Genomic DNA, 17,948 nt, shown 5'->3' with positions numbered 1-17,948 from the left:
TGGAAACCCCTGTTGTCACTCCTGGATGGTAAAGGAGATCCATCTGCTGCTGCCCTGTCAGTTTCAATGGGAGAGGGGCTGCCACCTGTTGATCCCAAGATGAGAGATGGGCCTCTGCTTCCAGAAGGAGAGTGGCCTCTTGTTTCTCTGGAACATGGGAACTAGGGGAAAAGATTCCAGATTCCTTAATCTGGCCCCATTGAATAGCAGTTCCTTGTGGAGGCATCTTTTCTGCTCCTGTTGCTAGTGTGCAAGCTCTTTGAGGAACAGCTGTCCTCATTTCATAGAATCATAGGATTAAAAGGGTCACCACAGAAGTCTGTTTTCACCCTTGCTCTGTTTTCTCTATGCTGATCAAGTCTCATGTGACACTGCACTTGGCAAGTTACCTAGTGGCAAAAGCTGCTATAGATCTTTGTACTATGTCTGACCTGCACTTAGTCTTTGTCAATAGCTCCTCCTCATGGTATAAAGGAAAGTGAACTGGAAACAGAACCTAAGATTTTGCTCACCACGGCCTTTCAAAGGAGATGTTGGTGTTAACGGCAACAGCAAAACAACTTCTGTTGTTTGTTGCTGGAAGGGCCTTACCAGCATCATGGTTATTTTTCCTGCTTTGTCGTTCTGATTTTCAGGGATTCAGCCCATCAGAGCCATGACCACTGCCCACGGTGATCAGAAAATCTCTCTCCACCTTGCTACCATTGTGGTTAGGTACCTCACATGGCGTGTGACTCCAAATAGGAATCAAAGGGCAGTCAACAAACAGCTGCTCCCCTTATATGGGAGTCTAACAAGGGGGTGGGGGGGGGGATTGTATCAACTCCCCTAAGCTCAGGGCCCCCCAAAACATGTGTCAATGAAGTGCAATGGGAAGCAGTGATGCCAAAGGGAACACAATGGGTTGGGGGCCACATTTCTCTGGTGCCCTTCTCTGTTACAGATTATGTCTTCACTGGGAAACAGGCGCTCAGGGACAGAGCTAGCTCGAGAACCATTTGCACGTACATGAGAACAGCCATACTGGGTCAGACCAAAGGTCCATCTAGCCCAGTAGCCTGTCTCTGACAGTGGCCAGTGCCCGCCTAAGAAGGAATGAACAGAACAGGGAATCAGGGCCGGCTTTCCAAAGGGTGGGGCCCGATTTGAATACTCAGCAACAGTCCGGGGCTTCGGCGGCACTTCGGCGGCGGGGGGGGTCCACTCCGGGTCTTCCGCGGCACCAAAGGACCCCCCGCCACCGAAGTCCCGGAGCAGACCCCCCCACTACCACCGGGCGAGTAAAAAAAAATAAATAAACATTTAAAAGGACGCCTAAGGCTTGGGGCCCTCTTAGGCGCGGGGCCCAATTCCAGGGAATCAGCTTAAAGCTGGCCCTGCAGGTAATCATCAAGTGATCCATCCTGTCGCCCATCCCCAGCTTCTGCAGGGAACCTCCGTGCAGCTAAAGGGGAAAGCCGCGGAGATGAGCACAGGGGAGCCCTCCTCTTAGGGAGGAGGCAGCAGGATGGTGGAAGCTCTTTCCCCTTTACTCCTCACACCTCAACTCCACCGCCCGCACCTGCTCTGCAGGGGGTATTAGTGCGTGAACCAGAGAATCGCTGGAACCCAAGTCGCGCACGCGCGTTTGTGCTTCCCCCAACCACAGGCTAGGGGGAGAGCTCGCGCTCATTCTTGCCCCTTCTCAGCTAGGCACTGCCGCACGCCTCCAACCCCCTTCTCGCGCACTAGGGGTCACGTGACTCCTCGCAGGGCTCTCTCCCCCTCTTCATGGCCCCGCCCAAGCGCGGCGCGTGGAGAGGGGGGCGCTGTGTTTTGGCGCGCGCGCTTTTGGAACCGTTTGCCGCGCGCCGCTGGCCCGTCCCTTTGAGCGGGGAGCCCGGCGCCGGGCAGGATGCGGAGCCGCGAGGAGGTGGAGGCCACGCTGCATATCGCGAAGCTGAACCCGGCGGAGCTGCTGCCGCTCGTGCACTGCCTCAGCTTCAGCCCCCGCGCCAGCGCCGGAGAGTGCTGCCTGCTGCAGCTCGAGCCGGGCCTTTGCGCCGAGCTGGAGGCGGGGCACAGGTGCGGAAGTGGCCCGGCCTGGGACTCGCGGGGGACCGGGCTTGCAGCGCCCCCTGGCGGGCGGGCAGGAACGATAGGGATGGGGAGGTTGCCGGGACCTTGCCAGGCGATCGTGTCAACGGGGGCAGATCCCGGTTAAAAGGCATCTATACAATTTGCCGAACCGAAAGCCTCCCTGGGCCCCGTGCACATCTTGGCTGGGCGAGGTTTAAATTTATATTTTTAATTTTTTAAATTTATATGTTTGTTAAAATGTGAAATAATCAATTTTTTTGGCTACCTAGGACATATCCGTTTCCCATGTATAGCACAATTAATGAAAATGTGGCTCTCAACTTCTAAACATTTCTGCCTGTGAATAGTTCTTTTGAGCTCAGTAGGACTATTCATGACGTGCGTACGTGTGAACATTTGTTTTTTGTGGTTCTGGGTAGTTTCTTTTGGTGTAGACAATGGGATGTATTTTGGTTTTGGGGGGTCACAGAGGACTCAAGCATGGGGCCCTGGGAGAAAGTGTGAGTGGCTTGGGGGTTGTGGTTGGTAAAAGGTTTGAAAACCCCTTCATTTGACTACATTTGTCCTCTAAGGCAGGGGTTCTCGACCTTTTTCTTTCTGAGAACCCCCCCTCAACTTGCTATAAAATCTCCATGGCCCAGCTGTACCACCACACCTGTTGTGCATATAAATGCTGGCATTAGGGGCTAGCAAACAGGGCACTTGCCCCGGGCTCCATGAAGCTAAGCTGCTCAGGCTTTGGCTTCAGCCTGGGGTGGTGGGGTGAAGGGGCTTTGGCTTTCTGCCCTGGGCCTCAGTGAATACTGATGGTGCATGGAGGACCCCCTGAAACCTGATCAAGGCCCCCTGAGAACTGCTGTTCCAAGGCAAAAGTGTAAGAAAATGTTTAAAATCATATGTAAGCTGAATTTTTTTCTGCAGAACGTTCAAAGTTACACTGTTAATAGGTCTGGGTTTGTATTAGAGGAGTAGTTGTGCCATTACCCAGTGGCCTGAGTTAAGCTGGGAGCGACAGGGACTTCAGTGCGGTGTTGGTCATGTATATGAGCTTGCAGGATCAAGATTTAAAAGATAAGAAAGTGGGTGAAATGAACAAATGAGAAAGTGGTGTGGGAAGGAGGAAGGGGTAATGGTAATATGATTAAACTAACTGTATGTCACAACCTGTAGATATGATATTCCAGTTGGTATCAGTAGTCATAATAACTGCAACTTGCCACCTGGTTAGCAATACACATCTACCTCAATATAACACGACCCAATATAACACGAATTCGGATATAACACAGTAAAGCAGTGCTCGAGGCGCGTGGGACTGCGCACTCCGGCAGATCACAGCAAGTTTGATATAACGCAGTTTCACCTATAATATGGTAAGATTTTTTGGCTCCCGAGGACAGCGTTATATCGGGGTAGAGGTGTACTTTTAATGTATTTGAAATGTTATGTCATCTGTAAATAAAGATGAGTATTCCTTTGCTATTTTTGCATTTAAAAACAAGAACTTTTTTTTCCCAGCCTAGTGATCCGTGGTGAAAAAGATGAACAGGCTGTGCTGTGCAGTAAAGATAAAACTTATGATATGAAAATAGCAGATACTTCAAATATGTTGCTGTTTATCCCTGGCTGTAAAACTCCAGAACAGCTGCTTGGAGATCAAGCATCATGTAATATCATTCACACCCAGGTATATTCTTTTGTTTCCTTATCGTCTATTTTTCACATTAGTGTTACATCTAACGTGCATGTTATTATAGTGTCTTACAATTGCAAATGATCAGCATGAGTGTATTAACATAAAACTTATCTATCATGGCTTTACTTATCATCTGTTTAACAGATCCAAGCATAAAGTCTATTTCTGGTGGTGCAGTAAGTACTCATGATGCTTAGTAACTTGAAATAATATTTTCTCCTTCGCTCAAGTGAGCTGTCTTAAATATAAGACACAAAGAGCACTACATTAGTAGAGTGCCTGTTTAAATAGCCTACTCCGAAAGGCAGATTGTGCTGCACTTCCTTAGTTCCATAGTCTAACAAAAAATCTTCAAAGATGACTCTTCTATCCTAACTGTTGCATCTGGAAAGATTCTGTGGGGTGGAGGATTTTAGAATTATGAGTTTAAAGAATTCATTGTTTCTGCCCTTTCGAAGCAAATGTAATAAATCAAATTTTCCTAAAAATGGTTAGGAAAATATTATCATTTGCTCTTAATTTTGTGCAGTGGGTATAATGACATCACTAAGGAGGAGTGACCCTCCTTCTCCAGTCCTAGAACAATCAGAACATCATTTATTCCACAAAGTCCGCAGTTCTGTTGGTAGGAAAAAGTCCATTCAAAACAAAGTAGATTAACAAGAAAGTAATATTCCTCCAAATTCAGTCTTGCTATGTTCTGTAATTATTTTTTTAAATCACAAGCACCAAGATAACTTTTTGTCAAATCGCTTTTGGTTTTTTTTGGTTGGGATCTTTCCTAAAACCCTCCCAAACATGTTGTAGCGTATAGTTATATTGCTTAGGTTGCAAACTCTTTGTGGGAGGTACTTTCTTTTTGTTATGTGTGCATAGTGCTAAACACAATGGGGTTGGGGCCTGAAAGTGCTACCATAATACAAATAATAAGATAAATTACGGCAAAGAGTCCTGTGGCACTTATAGACTAACAGACGTATCGGTCACCCACGAAAGCTCATACTCCAATACGTCTGTTAGTCTATAAGTGCCACAGGACTTTTTGCTGCTTTTACAGATCCAGACTAACACGGCTACCCCTCTGATACAGGATAAATTACCTTTCTTCTGGAAGAAGTATTGATAGGCTCATGCATCAGTCCAAAGAGATGATCACTCCGGAGCAAGCACTCCCTTTCAAAGGGTCTGAGCATTCTGCTATGTTTGTCCAGGGTGAGCAACTAGCTCTGGCTATGAACTCACATGTGTTAGCATATTTTTCTACCACTAAATGACCAGGACTATTATCTTCTCTGAAAGATTTGAAAAGAAATGAAAAATAAGCACAGAAAAAAAGACCCAAATGTTGTAGTTATTCTGCTTGTGTAATTGCCATTGCATGTGAAAAGAGCTGGAGAACTGAGGTCATAAACTAATATTTATTTAAATAAACTAATAGGCAAAAACTATAAACAAAAAAAAAAGTCTAAGATTTCCAAACAGAATTTGGATAAAGCATTTTGTATCTAGGCTGCTTTCTTGAGTAGTAGTGTTTTTGTTTTTTTAATTGACAATCTAGCCTCAATAGTTAAAAGGACAATTTAAAAAAAAATTACTTAAAAATCAAATTTGATAGAACATCTTTAAAATCCTGACTTTTTAAAATACATTTTAAAAAAATTGAGCTTTTCTGTTACTCCAGCTGTTAACAGGATTTTTCATACAGGGGTAGGGGCTGGGGCTGGATCTGAGAGCAATACCACTAAATGAGCTTACAGCCTGCTGTGCCTTCCCCGTTCTGTGCTCTCACCTGTCTGATTGATGGCCTCTTCAACAGCAGAGCATTGATTAAGGCCTCCTATCATCTGAACTCCTCAGTAGGACTTTTGGGGAATGCCCAAGGTATGCTTCAGAGATGTACCAATGCACCCTGAGATTCCTCTGAAGAGCCTAGTGAGTTTAGAAGATTGGAGGCCTTATATCAGTTATACCTCTGCTTTCTGTTCTCCCTATGTGGTAGATTAGGGAATGAAGGCAGTTTCTCTGTCGGTTGCCCCACTCAGCTTCTGTCATGTCCTGTCTATGTATACATATCTTGGGAAAGGGAGCCACCCACCTTGGCTCCAAACCCTGCCATGGTGTCACTGGTAAACCTCTTTTTCAGGGCCTGGGGAAAAGAAGTGTGCAGTATTTTTATCAGTGACCTCTGGGCACACTTAGTGCATGTACCTGGCTTACATAGCTGTGTAGTGAACATCTTCTTTCCCAAGATGCATGTTTAAAGAAGTGATGAGTCATAGCTCCCTTCTTCATTCATTGTGTAGTAAAATATCCATTAACTAGGAGTTCAAGAATGTGGGAAATAATTGGAAAGATGAGAGGAGAATAAAAAGATGGCTTGTGGAGAGCAGCAAGACTGAGATATTAAGAAGAAAAGAACAGATGTTGGAAGGGGTGAAATTGACAGGACTTTAAATTATCCCACCTTTAGCAGGTATTGTCTGTATGTAGAGACCAGCTGGTTTCTTTGTCATGTAGACAGCAGATATGCTTTTATTACTGAACTACAGACTTCTAACTCTTATTACCAATAATGGACTTCAGTGTGGAGAATATTTCTACCTACTCTTCTTTAGAAAAGAGGAACAATCTCTTAATAAAAATCTTGATTTTTTTTTTTTACGTGACCTCTGTAAAATTCAGTGCTAATTATTCTTTGCAAGTTACTTTGGCTGACAGTGTTAAATTAAATGAGTCACCGAACATTTAATTTCTTTTTGTAGATTGCTGGTTTCTCCAATAATTACTGGGAATTAAGGAAATGTCGACCTAAACTAAAGAAACTAAAGCAACTTCTAATGGAAAATCCTTATGAAGGGCCAGACAGTGTGAGAGAGAAAGCTCTGACTGACTCAAAGGTAAGCCTGTTAAGTAAATCACTTCCTTCTTTTTACTTTTCCTTTGTAATTGGTAATGATATAAAAGCCTAGTAAAGGTACATTCTTAACTAGAAAAAATGCCTTTGCACCCAATTTTACTTAATTATGCAGAACTGTGCACTTGTACACAGTCCTGCTCTGAGCTGCTTTTTCTCCCTGCTTGAGACAGCCTGGCATGCTAGCCTGGTCGGGAATTGCTAGCCGTGTTACTGGCTGCAGTCAGTAGGCTGTTTGCCTGATGGTACGCAGAAGGAAAAGAAAGGTAGTGAGAAGAAACGGAGTCTTCCTTTTTTGTGTAGACTAGAGCATGGTTTTCAAACTGCGGGCTGCGACCCAATACTTGGTCGCGGAATGTAAGACACTGGGTCACAGTGGTTCTGGTGAGCACTGCTGACTGGGCCGTTAAAAGTCCCATTGGCGGTGCTGCCCAGCTAAGGCAGGCTAGTTCCTACCTATTCTGATACAGCGCTGCGCCCCGGAAGCGGCCAGCAGCAGGTCCGGCTCCTAGGTGGGGTGGGGGCACGGGGCTCCGCACACTGCCCGAGCACCAGCTCCGCACTCTGTTTCCTGGCCAATGGGAACGGGGGGGGGGGGGGGGCGCCGGCGGGCAAGAGCCTTGCGGAGCAGCTTCAGCCAAGGAGCTGGACCTGCTGCTGGCCGCTTCCGGGGTGCAGCGCGGTCCAGAGTGCCAGGATAGGCAGGAAGTCTGCCTTAGCTCCCCTGGTGCGCTGCTGACTGAGAGCTGCCACAGGTAAGCCTGCGCACCCCAATTCCCTACCCCAGCCCTGAGCCCCCACCCCCCAACCCAGAGCCCCCTCCTGCAAAGCCCTCATCCCTGGCCCCACCCCAGAGCCTGCTCTCCCAGCCCAGAGTCCTGACCCCCTCCCACACTCTGAACTCCTCATTCCCAGCTCCACTGTGTAATGGGCATCAACAGTTTTCTTCAACTAAAAAAGTTTGAAAACCATTTGACTAGAGGGTAGTGAGAATTACTGTCCCCCTCCTGCAGGGGAAAGACTTCTGCACTAAGCCAGCAAAATGAAGCCAGAAGTTGGGGGGAGGAGGGACTGGTAATGTCCATTTTGAAATCTTAAGGAACTGGCTATCTAAATCCCCCCAAATGTTATGTGACTATCAGGTGTAGTGGCTTTCCCCACAGTTACTTGTGCTTCTTGTGACTTCATCACTTACCCTATGTAAAAGGCACTCACCACTAAGGAAAGGGAAGTAAAATGATATGGGAAGGAAGAGAAGTAGAATAGCAAGGGTGATATGGTGGAAGTGGAGGGAGAAATGGTTGAGATTACTCCCAAGGCAAATGTAATTACAGACCTGTACTGCCAGTGATGGGTTTTATTTTGCTATTAACATGCAAGTTATGCCTTTTATAAAAGCCAGTTCAGACATCAAGAATGGTAAGAATGAGAGGTATGAATCAGCTGACCTAAAACATAGTGCAGGTCTTGAGGAAATATTAAATAAAGATGGAGTAAAATACAGTTTCTGAACATTTACATATGATCTATTAGCTGACTAGTTTTAAAGCTAACTTACATTTGCATGATAATGCAAATATCCTTTCAGATATTAATGCTCAAAGGTAACATCTAAGACTTCTCTGCATTTAAAAGAAAATACTTTTAACATGTCTGTTTTGTCTAGTTATCTTGTGAATTTTGGTCAGAAGATAGAATATTAAAGGAATAAAAATGATTTTTTTTGAAACATAAGATTCTTAACTGTTACAGATAACACTGTGGAATTTTAAATTAGATTGTAAGTTCCCTGGGAGGAGAGGCTACACCTTGCTATGGGTGCTGATTCTGACTGCAGCCCCTAGATGCCACCACAATACAAGTGATTATATGAATTTTTGCTTTGCTCCTTGTTTACTCGTTGCATTTCTCTTGGCATGGGCAACTAACTAGTGATTTTTATTTTTTTTTATTTTGTCCTCCTGCATGAAAATGAGCAATTCAGTAGATTATGAAAACATGAGTTTCCTATAACACAGCATACTGCTAAAGTGTTTGTTACATTTAAATATTTCACTGCTAAAGTAAAACAGCGAATGTTTAGTATCCAAGTACAGCAGCACTAAAGTGTGAGGCAGAAAGTGAAAAATACTGTTGCCAGTGAAATTACAGTTAAATTTAGACAGAATAAATGACCTAAGATGTAACTTGCTTAAAACACTTGAGTTCATATATCTACTTTTACATAGAAATCCCAGGCTGCTTAATGAGCATTAGTGGTCTGGATTTCGGTGGTTGCTTCTCATCTGAAAGACAGCATATGCAGCAGTGCAGTGCTCTCAAACACCATTTTATAGGACATTTATTCTATTCTAACTCTGAGAGTATTGTTTCATTTCCTAAATTGCCAATAACATTTCCTGAAGTGCCTGAGCCTAGCTTGGAGGTCAGCTGTTGAAGTATTGGCATAGTCCCAACACTACTGAGTTTGAGATGTCATGGTACTACAGCATGCATCCTAATAGAAAAGGAAGGAAGCATGGAAGAGAAAAAAGCAATCACCAGGAAAGAAGAGAAATATGGAGGAAAAGAGAACCTTTTTTTTATCCCAAAATTAAGATGGTGTCCACCAAAGTTAGTGGTGGTTTGCTATTTTGCCTTCTCCTAGTCTACCAGATTACTGTACTTAAGATGAATCAATTCATTCCTGCCAGGAATTTTTTTAAAAAACAAAAACTTAAGTATTAGCTTAAATATTAGATGTGCCTTTTAAAAAAATTTAAAGGCATAACAAAGACAAACCTGGTGAAGTGCAGTTTGGGCAATCAAGTAGAACATGTTTGTCAATTATTTGGACAGATGTGAAGCAAATTGTTTTGCTGACAACAATGATTGTGATAACTCATTCACATTTCAGAATTTGTTTTGCCTAATTTAAACCTGCTTGAATATTGTAAATTTTAAAGTGACCATCCTCCACAGAGGGGGAATGAAAAGCAAATGGGTACCTTACATAGGATGCCCACTTGAGCTAGTCTGACTTCTGGAAGTAGTCTTATATCACTGGTACATGGTGCAAAGGCTTCCTTTAATTCGAAAGAATGTTATTTTTTTTTTAAATTGAATGATTTTTGGAGAAACTAGTTTAAATTGCAGGAAAAGATTGTTTGCAAATTTGAACTAGTGTGGTAAATTTAAGAGACTTCAAAACTCTGCAGAACCCAAGCCTCCACTCTGTTCTTCCATCCCTGTTCTAAATAATGTTTATCTTCATCATAGTTATATAAGGTAATATTTACTTACTTCAATTTAGCTTTAGCCAGGGTTGAAGGTAACCCATTTTTTTCTTCTTGCATGTTGCAGTATACAATGGAAGACTTGCTAGATCGGATTCAAGCAAGTGAGGAGGAAATACTGCATCAGTTGCAGGTTATAAACGCCTGTAAAATTGAAGGTATTTGTCCCTATAGGTAGGATATGCATTATTTTGTAGCATAAGACATGGGATCAACTTAGTGAGGAACATGCTGGTCTCTGCTCCATTCTACTATTCTGTTCCTTTTTCTCTTCTTGTTAAAAGTTGTTTAAATAACCTTTTAAGAGCTTGGTGTTCTGTTTGTGCCTTGAAAGGGAGCTGAGACTCAAGTGTGAGAATCCTGAAAGATATTTTCAGAGAAGCAGAATTACAAAGAATTATTACATATTTCTTCTGTTTGGCAGGATATTGGCGGGTTCTAGAATTTGATTATGAGATGAAACTTCTGAATCATGTGACTCAACTAATAGATTCTGAATCTTGGTCTTTTAGCAAGGTTCCTTTAAGTATCTGTCTTCAAGAACTTGGACCCCTGGAACCCGAGTAAGTATCTTTTTGTTTCTTAGTGGTTAAAGCACTAGAAAACAAATTACTGTTACCCATATTAATCATCATTAGTATTTGCACTTATCATAGAGGAGTCCTATAATATAACTATATTCAACAAACAGTGCTCAAGATTAGAAGTTCTTTGACTCTGTAAAACATAAATCCATTTCACCTTCAAGGTACAGCCCAGGTCAGTGTGGAGCTCTACTGGCTCATAGTTTGGAACACATTCATTGCTACAACCTACTTGGGACGGAAGGGATGCACTTTCCCCCTGCCCACTCTAAATACTTCTGGCCACCTTTGTTGTCTGGTATGTAGGTGAGACAGGGCAATGGCCTGTCTCCGCATGTTTTGCAGGAATCTTTTGTCCCATAGAGAGGCAGTCCTTTTATAAAGGGAGTATGTGGGCTGCCCTTGTGTCCCTTGCTGTGCATGGGGCACAATGAGGGCTTCTTGTACCCTTTTTTTCCTCCCACAATTTTTTTATGTGCTCAAGGGGAGCATAGCTTGGCCCTGCATAATTTTATGCAGTAAAGGTCTGACACGTCAGGTCTGGTTAGACTAATCTCTGATCACTGTCGCATAACGTGTCAGGATTACAAAAGATCCTACTCCAGTCTCATGGCAGGCATAAATATCCACTGATTCCAGTGATAACTGTTAAAATGTACACTGACACAACAGCTAAAGTGCTGTTCACTCTATTGTATATACTGTTTGTACCCACTACTTAATTGGCAAACTGCTGCCCATGGTGGAATACCATTCAGGAAGCATGGAAAAGCAAAAATCTGTGGTGGGCACCTCCTGCATAATCATTTTGTATTAAGCACTGGTACTTCTGGTAGTATAATGCTATAGTTGAATAAATATCAGTGATCATATTAATAGAATAGTATTAAAATATTTACAGGCCATTCCATTCAAATTACAAGGCTATTGAATTGTGCTTACCAACTGAGGCTTTATACATTTTTGTTGAACTTCATTTGGGGGGGAAAAAAAACCATACTGACATTTTGCTTTTATCTAAAATCTGCAAAGTAGTACAAGTTAGGCTATAATTTGATGCAGCTGGTCCATAAAATACCTTTTATTAATATGTTATACATAACTGCAGTGCTTTGTGAAACTCTGTGATGCTTTTTGCCAGTGAAAAATGAGAGAAGGCAAGAGTCTATCTTCCTTCCCTCTGCACCTCTTCAAAGCATGTGGGAGTAGGTATTAGGGAGGCGGGGGAGGTGAAATTGCTGGGGCAGTGGACTGAACAACGGCACATCCCATCCCCTATTGTCTTTCCTGTTTTTGCCTTGCCTTGCCTGTCCCTGTTTCAGTGTGTTAGTGGGAGGGAGGAAGGTATTTTTAGTGTTTTTTTTAACGATTGTACGCTAATTTTTTCAAACTGCATTCCTTTGCCATGAATCTGAAATGCATAAAAGTAGATCTTAAAGTTTAACATTTTCTTTCAGAGCAATGATACAACATATTCTTTTAAGTTATGGAATGAAATATACTGATGAAGGTAAGTTATGGCAGGGATGCATTTATTAAGAAAGGAGGGTTAAGAATTAATAAATTATGTAACTAAAATAAAATGTAAGAGAGTAGGGAGGCCAACTCTGAGCTAAGAAATGTTTAGGCTGATTATCATGGAAAATTTCCAGAACAGTGAGATCTACTAAACTGTGGGATAGGGAAACTAGTGTCATTAGAGAAAAATCATGAATTAGCAGAGAGGTGCCTGAGATAAGCTAATAGATCTTTCCAATTCATAATTTCTGTGATTGAGTTTAAATGTGTTGCACAGCATTAAAGAACTTTTTTTCTGATGGATTTTGTTATCCAGGCATTTGAATTAACTTGTGCAGTAGGGCATAGTGGCTCCTAGAGGACTACAGGCCCAACACGAGTGTTTCTGATTTCAGACCATAATGTGGGGTTGGAATGAGTGTTGGGAAAGGCAGAGCTTTAGAAGGCACTCTACCTGTATAAGCTGAGACCAGGGAAGTGGGAAGACCTGGCATGGAGCTCTCCACTATGGGCGCTGGGAATGGCACTATAGCAGCAGTGACTGTTGGGATATCTCTAGACAAGGAGCATGGGAGGGGTTGGTTGGTTTGAGCCCAAGGAAGTGGCTTGGAAGTCTGTGAGAGGACCTGGATGCAGGAGAAGCTTGGGAAGGGAGAAGGTGAAGCAGGTAAGCTTGAGACACAGGGTTTGCATTTTTTTTTTTTTAATGGGCTTTGGACTAGGTCTTTCAGAGAGTGGGAGAAAGTGTACCTCACCCTCTTCATTTCCCTGTCTCAAGGGAGAAGACCAGGATACGGACCTTGGGGAAGTGAGAGGACTACTGAACTGTTTAGCTCAGAGAGTGCCAACAGCTGTTGATATCAGACTTGCATAAAGAAGAGTGAAAGAGATGGGGGTGGAGCGTAAAAGGACTGTTTCACCTGAGGAGAGAGCAGGTCTATTGATGTTAGTCCTGATCAACAGGGCTAAAAGCTGGGGCCAGGAGAGGACTAAGGATGTACTTGTTTCTGTTCTGACTCTTGCTTACCTGGGAAGGAAGGGGACTTTAGTTTAGCCAGAGGGTAAAACATAATCAAATTTCTCAATCAGCCAGAGGGGAAACTTAGGCACAAATTACCCTGCCAGGAGGGGGAGACTGCAGAACAGAGGGGAAATTTGAGGCACAGAAATGTCCTGATACCAATGCAGGTAAGAACCTGTGATTGTAATTTTTTTTTCCCTTTGCAGATGAAGTTTATTTTGAAATGAATGCAGATAAAATATGCACAGCTACAGCACAAATGCTCTTGCAAAATGCAGTTAAATTCAATCTAGCAGAATTTCAAGAAGTATGGCAACAAAGTGTCCCTGAAGGGCTGACAACAAGGCTGGATCAGCTCAAGGTAAAAACTAAACTAGTGGATTTGGTTTCATGTATTAGCAGAATGTTCTTACTGGTGTATTGTGTAGGACAGGGGTCGGCAACCTTTCAGAAGTGGTGTGCCAAGTCTTCATTTATTTATTCTAATTTAAGGTTTCACCTGCCAGTAATACATTTTAGCATTTTTAGAAGGTCTCTTTCTATAAGTCTATAATATATAACTACACTATTGTTGTATGTAAAGTAAATAAGGTTTTTAAAATGTTTAAGAAGCTTCATTTAAAATTAAATTAAAATGCAGAGCCCCCTGGACCGGTGACCAGGACCCAGGCAGTGTGAGTGCCACTGAAAATCAGCTTGCGTGCCGCAGGTTGCCTGCCCCTGGTGTAGGACTTATACATGAATCATGAACGACTGGCTTCTTATTTTTTATTTCAACAGTATTTGCCAGCAGCTGAGAGAAACATCCTGGTCCTGCATTAAAGCACTTATGAGGTGTTTTCTGTAATGTGAAACTGCCTAGGACCTCCGCAGTGTAGGAGCATGACAGTGCTCTCCTAGCTGTGTCCCTGAACCTGATACACATAGCTATAGAGGAAAAAATTCAAATCTAGAGTTTACTACTATCAATATAGACAGAACTAGAAGTCCAACAGCCTTTAATGATTCTAGCATGCTGCAACCAATATAAATTTTGTTGAAGGTGGTAGTGGGATATCAAGTTGTGTATTTTTACACACTCCTTTCTCTTAAGGGATGTGAGAACTACCTCCTTCATGATGGCAGGCACTGTGAAGGCTTCCATTTTGCTTTTAGTATTGCTACTTCTTGTACAGTTTAGGTGTTAAAAATACTGAGATAAATGGCAATAGTAACACAAATTGATATGACAAGAGATGGGAGGTTTGATCATGTTTTCTGTGTTAAAATTTGTCATCCTATTGTTGTCCCTATAGGGTTTGGCTCTGTTGGACAGAAACTCAAGACCAGAGACTATCTTCTTGCTAAAAGTAGAAGAGTTGCCTGAGGATAACCAGGAAAGGTTCAACAAGTTATTTACCATTCGGGAAAAGTGGACAGAAGCAGATATTGCCCCATATATTCAGTAAGTAGTTCACTACTAAGCATAATACTGTTTTAAAGTACAGTAAGTACATAAAGCCTTCTGTAGTACTTGTAGTATATACTTGGTTGCATCATGGACAACTATAGCTGATAAAACCTTAAAGTGCTAGATTTTTCTCGCAAATTCTACATGAGTAAAATATACTTGCAGTATAATCATTCAGAAGTATTATCTGTACTTTGTGAATGGGAACATTGAGGACGAAATCCTGCGCCCCACTGAACTAACTGGAAGTTTTGTATCGACTTTGGACAATTCTACCCCCACTGAAGTCAAAGGATAAAAAGCAAAAAGTTATAAATTGTCTTCCAGTAGGCCTTTTTCTCCCTTTAGGAACACTTTGTGACCCATACACATGAGCTGTCTTGAAATCAAAATCTTAATTGGAAGTTATGTAACAACTTTTCTCTTGCAGATTATTGAGTGTGAATTCACAGTGGGTGTTGAACCACACTCTGGAGAAAGGACAGCCAGGCTAGTGGAAGGTGAAGGGATCAGAAGAGCATAGTCAGGAAATACTTAAAGTGAGGGAAAATTGAAAGATTAGCAGCAAATATTTATGACTTTAGAGAAAAGTCCTTGCCTCAGAACTTTGAGCCAAATTCTGCTGTTCAGAGTAAAATCTGAAGTAATGCCATTGACTCAGGCTTGGTCTAAACTAGGGGTCAGCAACCTCTGGCACGTGGCTTGCCAGGGTAAGCACCCTGGTGGGCCGGGCCAGCTTATCTGCCACGTTAGCAGGTTCGGCCAATCGCAGCTCCCCCGGGCCGCGGTTTGCCGTCCCAGGCCAATGGGGGAGGCAGGAAGCCGTGGCCAGCACATCCCTCGCTCATGACACTTCCTGCCTCCCCCATTTGCCTGGGACGGCGAACCGCGGCCAGTGGGAGCCGCGATTGGCCGAACCTGCCAACTTGGCAGATAAACTGGCCCAGCCCACCAGGGTGCTTACTCTGGCGAGCCGTGTGCCAGAGGTTGCCGACCCCTGGTCTAAATTTATCAGTACAGCTATGCCCATTGGGTGTGGAAAAAAGCTACACCCCTGACCAATATGGCTATGCCAATTCCCAGTATAGCAACAGCTATGTGAACTGAAGAGTGTTTTTGTTGACGTAGCTAACATAATTCAGGAAGGTGGTGTGTATCTACACTGACAGAAAACCCCAGTGTAATCTGAGTTTATACTACGGGGCTATGCTGAAATAGCTATGACGGCATGGGCTCTATAGTGTAAACAGCTATACTGGTGTAATGGAGAACAGAATTAGGCTTTTGCCTTTTTAGACTGTAAGCTATTCAAGGTAGGAACCGTCTTTTGTGTTTTGTAAAGCATGTAGTATGCTTTTGGGAGTTACATAAATGCAGCAAGGTATGCCGAGGTAGGAATTTTAGATGATTGAAAGCATTTTGTGAGAAGTACACCAATAGCTTATTAACAAACATTCTAGCCAGGCTGATTGCTACGTTAGGAAAACAGGTTACTGAAACAGTTTGTACTCAATCCTGAAATAGTTTGTCCTGATAACCTTTTTTTTAAGTTACTGAAGAGTGTTTTCACCACTATTTTTTTTTCTCTCCAGAGACTTATGTGCAGAGAAGCAAACAGTAGCTGCACTTCTGACCAAATATGCTCGTTCTTCCATGCAGAATGGAGTCAAAGTTTATAACTCTAGAAGACCCATCTCATAACAAGAAACAACCTTATTTAAGAATCAAGAATACATCAAGGAATAACTGGTGGTGGTCATACCAGAATTATTTGTAATTATGTAGCAATATCAACTAATTTGAAATGTCACTGTTGTGAAAGATCTGCCAGCTTAAAAAAAAGTGTAGTACTGTACACCAAAGACAGTGGAATTCTTTATTTTAGATCTTTGTGGAAATAATTGCTCTACCACAATCTAAAAACACACATTGCTGGAATCTAGGGTCCACCACTTAACCAGGAAGACTTACAAATTTGTTTGTATTGAACTGAAATTTGTAGTTTGTCTTAACTCTAGAAGCAAAATAAACTCTTATCTAGGAGATTGGTATATCTCCAATTATTACCTTTTTTTTATTACTTCCAGTGACAGTACTGAATATAGTATTTCAAAAGCAAAGTGGAATGCTTGGTTTGTTTGCTATAAAAACTGAACTGTCAGAGCGTATTAGTTAACAATAAGCAATATTAGTGTTTTGAGCTGTGTGTGTAAAATGAGAAATTTGGCCTTATAGGTGAATTACTCATTTCCACTGTGGACTACAGGTCAGGCCTTTGGAAGGTGGTCCTTCTGGTTCATGTCTTTGAATGTGGATAACATGAAACAGAATTATGAGGCACTTAATGTTCTGGGTTCTTGACAATTTAATACTATAGGCAAAATTGCCTTAAGTTACATAATGCTAAGAGGATGCCTCAAATTACTCAGACATGTTATGGACTCAGCAACTTTCTGTAACCTGTCCTTCACCACTGGAATATTGTCAACATAAAATTAATATACCAGAAGGCTTACATTTTTAAAAGTGGTAAATTAAACTGTTTGTAGTAGTATACTGCATATCTAGACTATATGAGAACCCTAAAAAAAAAAGTTTCTGCAACATTTCCACCCAAATGTAAATATTTTTGAAACGTAGAGCTGTGAAGCACACACTCTTTGTAATGTTGCCAAATTAAATTTTGTAAAGGCTTTTTATAACTGGATTTCCATTTGTCATTTATTAGTAACCCTGTGCACCCCAGTTTGCTATTTGACAGCTTTGCAAATCTCAGTATTAAATGGAAATATTGTAATACTTTAGGTAGCTTGCTATTTAAACTATGAATGCACATAAGGCATTACATATACATGTGGGAGACCACGTGATGGTTAATGTGCCAATGAGTGGGGAAGAGGGGAACAAACATATATAAAATAACCTGGTTTAACCCTTAAAATAGGGTATACTTATCCTTCGAATCCTAATGTAGAGCTGAATAAACTGCAGCGCCACCACCTTGCTGTCAGCTTTTTAAAAAAAAAATTTTAAATTGAAGGACAGTCTTTCCAGTTTGCTAGAATATCCCCAACATAATATGGATGCCAAAAGGCTTTAGTGAACAATAAATCTCACACTCTCCATAAACTGGGTCTTCAGGGCAGAATTTGGGGGCTCTGTTTCAGGAACTATATATCCTAATTGTTAGGCTAGTGAAGCAGGAGTGTGGGGGCTTTTTTTGTTTTTTCTTCTCATCAAGGGCTGAGCAGCGTGTGGCCCAGGAGTCCCAACTTGTGCTCCTTCCTCTCAGCAGTTCCATTTTCCCACACAAGACCCTCAACACAAAAATATAAAAGAGGATTGGTCAGCATGTTAAGGATCACTTTAAATTGCTTAATACAAGATTACTCTTCCTGTGGATTTTAAATA

At 42.2% G+C, this 17,948-nt stretch overlaps 2 protein-coding genes across 3 annotated transcripts in view; one reads left to right on the top strand and one right to left on the bottom strand.

Moving 5' to 3' along the window:
* DEPTOR (DEP domain containing MTOR interacting protein) overlaps window positions 1–10,361 on the bottom strand; it is a 133,023-nt gene extending 122,662 nt beyond the window's left edge. Inside the window, exon 1 of the mRNA XM_039521555.1 lies at window positions 9,972–10,361. Within this exon, the coding sequence (XP_039377489.1) occupies window positions 9,972–10,024 (53 nt within the window). The 5' untranslated portion in view covers window positions 10,025–10,361. The remainder of the gene's footprint in view (window positions 1–9,971) is intronic.
* DSCC1 (DNA replication and sister chromatid cohesion 1) lies at window positions 1,692–17,034 on the top strand. Of its 2 annotated transcripts, none has more exons than XM_039521561.1 (9): window positions 1,692–2,064; window positions 3,598–3,766; window positions 6,538–6,672; window positions 10,032–10,138; window positions 10,477–10,527; window positions 12,006–12,058; window positions 13,294–13,448; window positions 14,383–14,531; window positions 16,130–17,034. In XM_039521561.1, exons 1-9 carry the CDS (start codon window positions 1,895–1,897, stop codon window positions 16,236–16,238), a joined length of 1,098 nt encoding a protein of 365 aa, XP_039377495.1. In that variant the 5' UTR covers window positions 1,692–1,894; the 3' UTR covers window positions 16,239–17,034. The 2 variants fall into 2 exon arrangements, with proteins under 2 accessions (XP_039377495.1, XP_039377494.1); XM_039521560.1 differs by having other exon boundaries at window positions 1,693–2,064; window positions 10,032–10,122; window positions 10,389–10,527.
* Window positions 17,035–17,948: the final 914 nt, after the last annotated feature.

The sequence above is a fragment of the Mauremys reevesii genome, linkage group 2 (genome assembly GCF_016161935.1).
Source record: "Mauremys reevesii isolate NIE-2019 linkage group 2, ASM1616193v1, whole genome shotgun sequence".
NCBI lineage: Eukaryota > Metazoa > Chordata > Testudines > Geoemydidae > Mauremys > Mauremys reevesii.
The sequence above is the reverse complement of the archived record's forward strand: the minus strand, read 5'-3'. Positions and strand labels throughout refer to the sequence as shown.

What these genes read in the sequence shown, in the direction of transcription:
- DSCC1 (XM_039521560.1), top strand. Translation starts at nt 1,895, where the DNA reads ATGCGGAGCCGCGAGGAGGTGGAGGCCACGCTGCATATCGCGAAGCTG. An exon ending in GTAATATCATTCACACCCAG is followed by an intron (nt 3,767 to 6,537) that starts GTATATTCTTTT and finishes TTCTTTTTGTAG; the next exon opens with ATTGCTGGTTTCTCCAATAA. An exon ending in AATGAAATATACTGATGAAG is followed by an intron (nt 12,059 to 13,293) that starts GTAAGTTATGGC and finishes TTCCCTTTGCAG; the next exon opens with ATGAAGTTTATTTTGAAATG.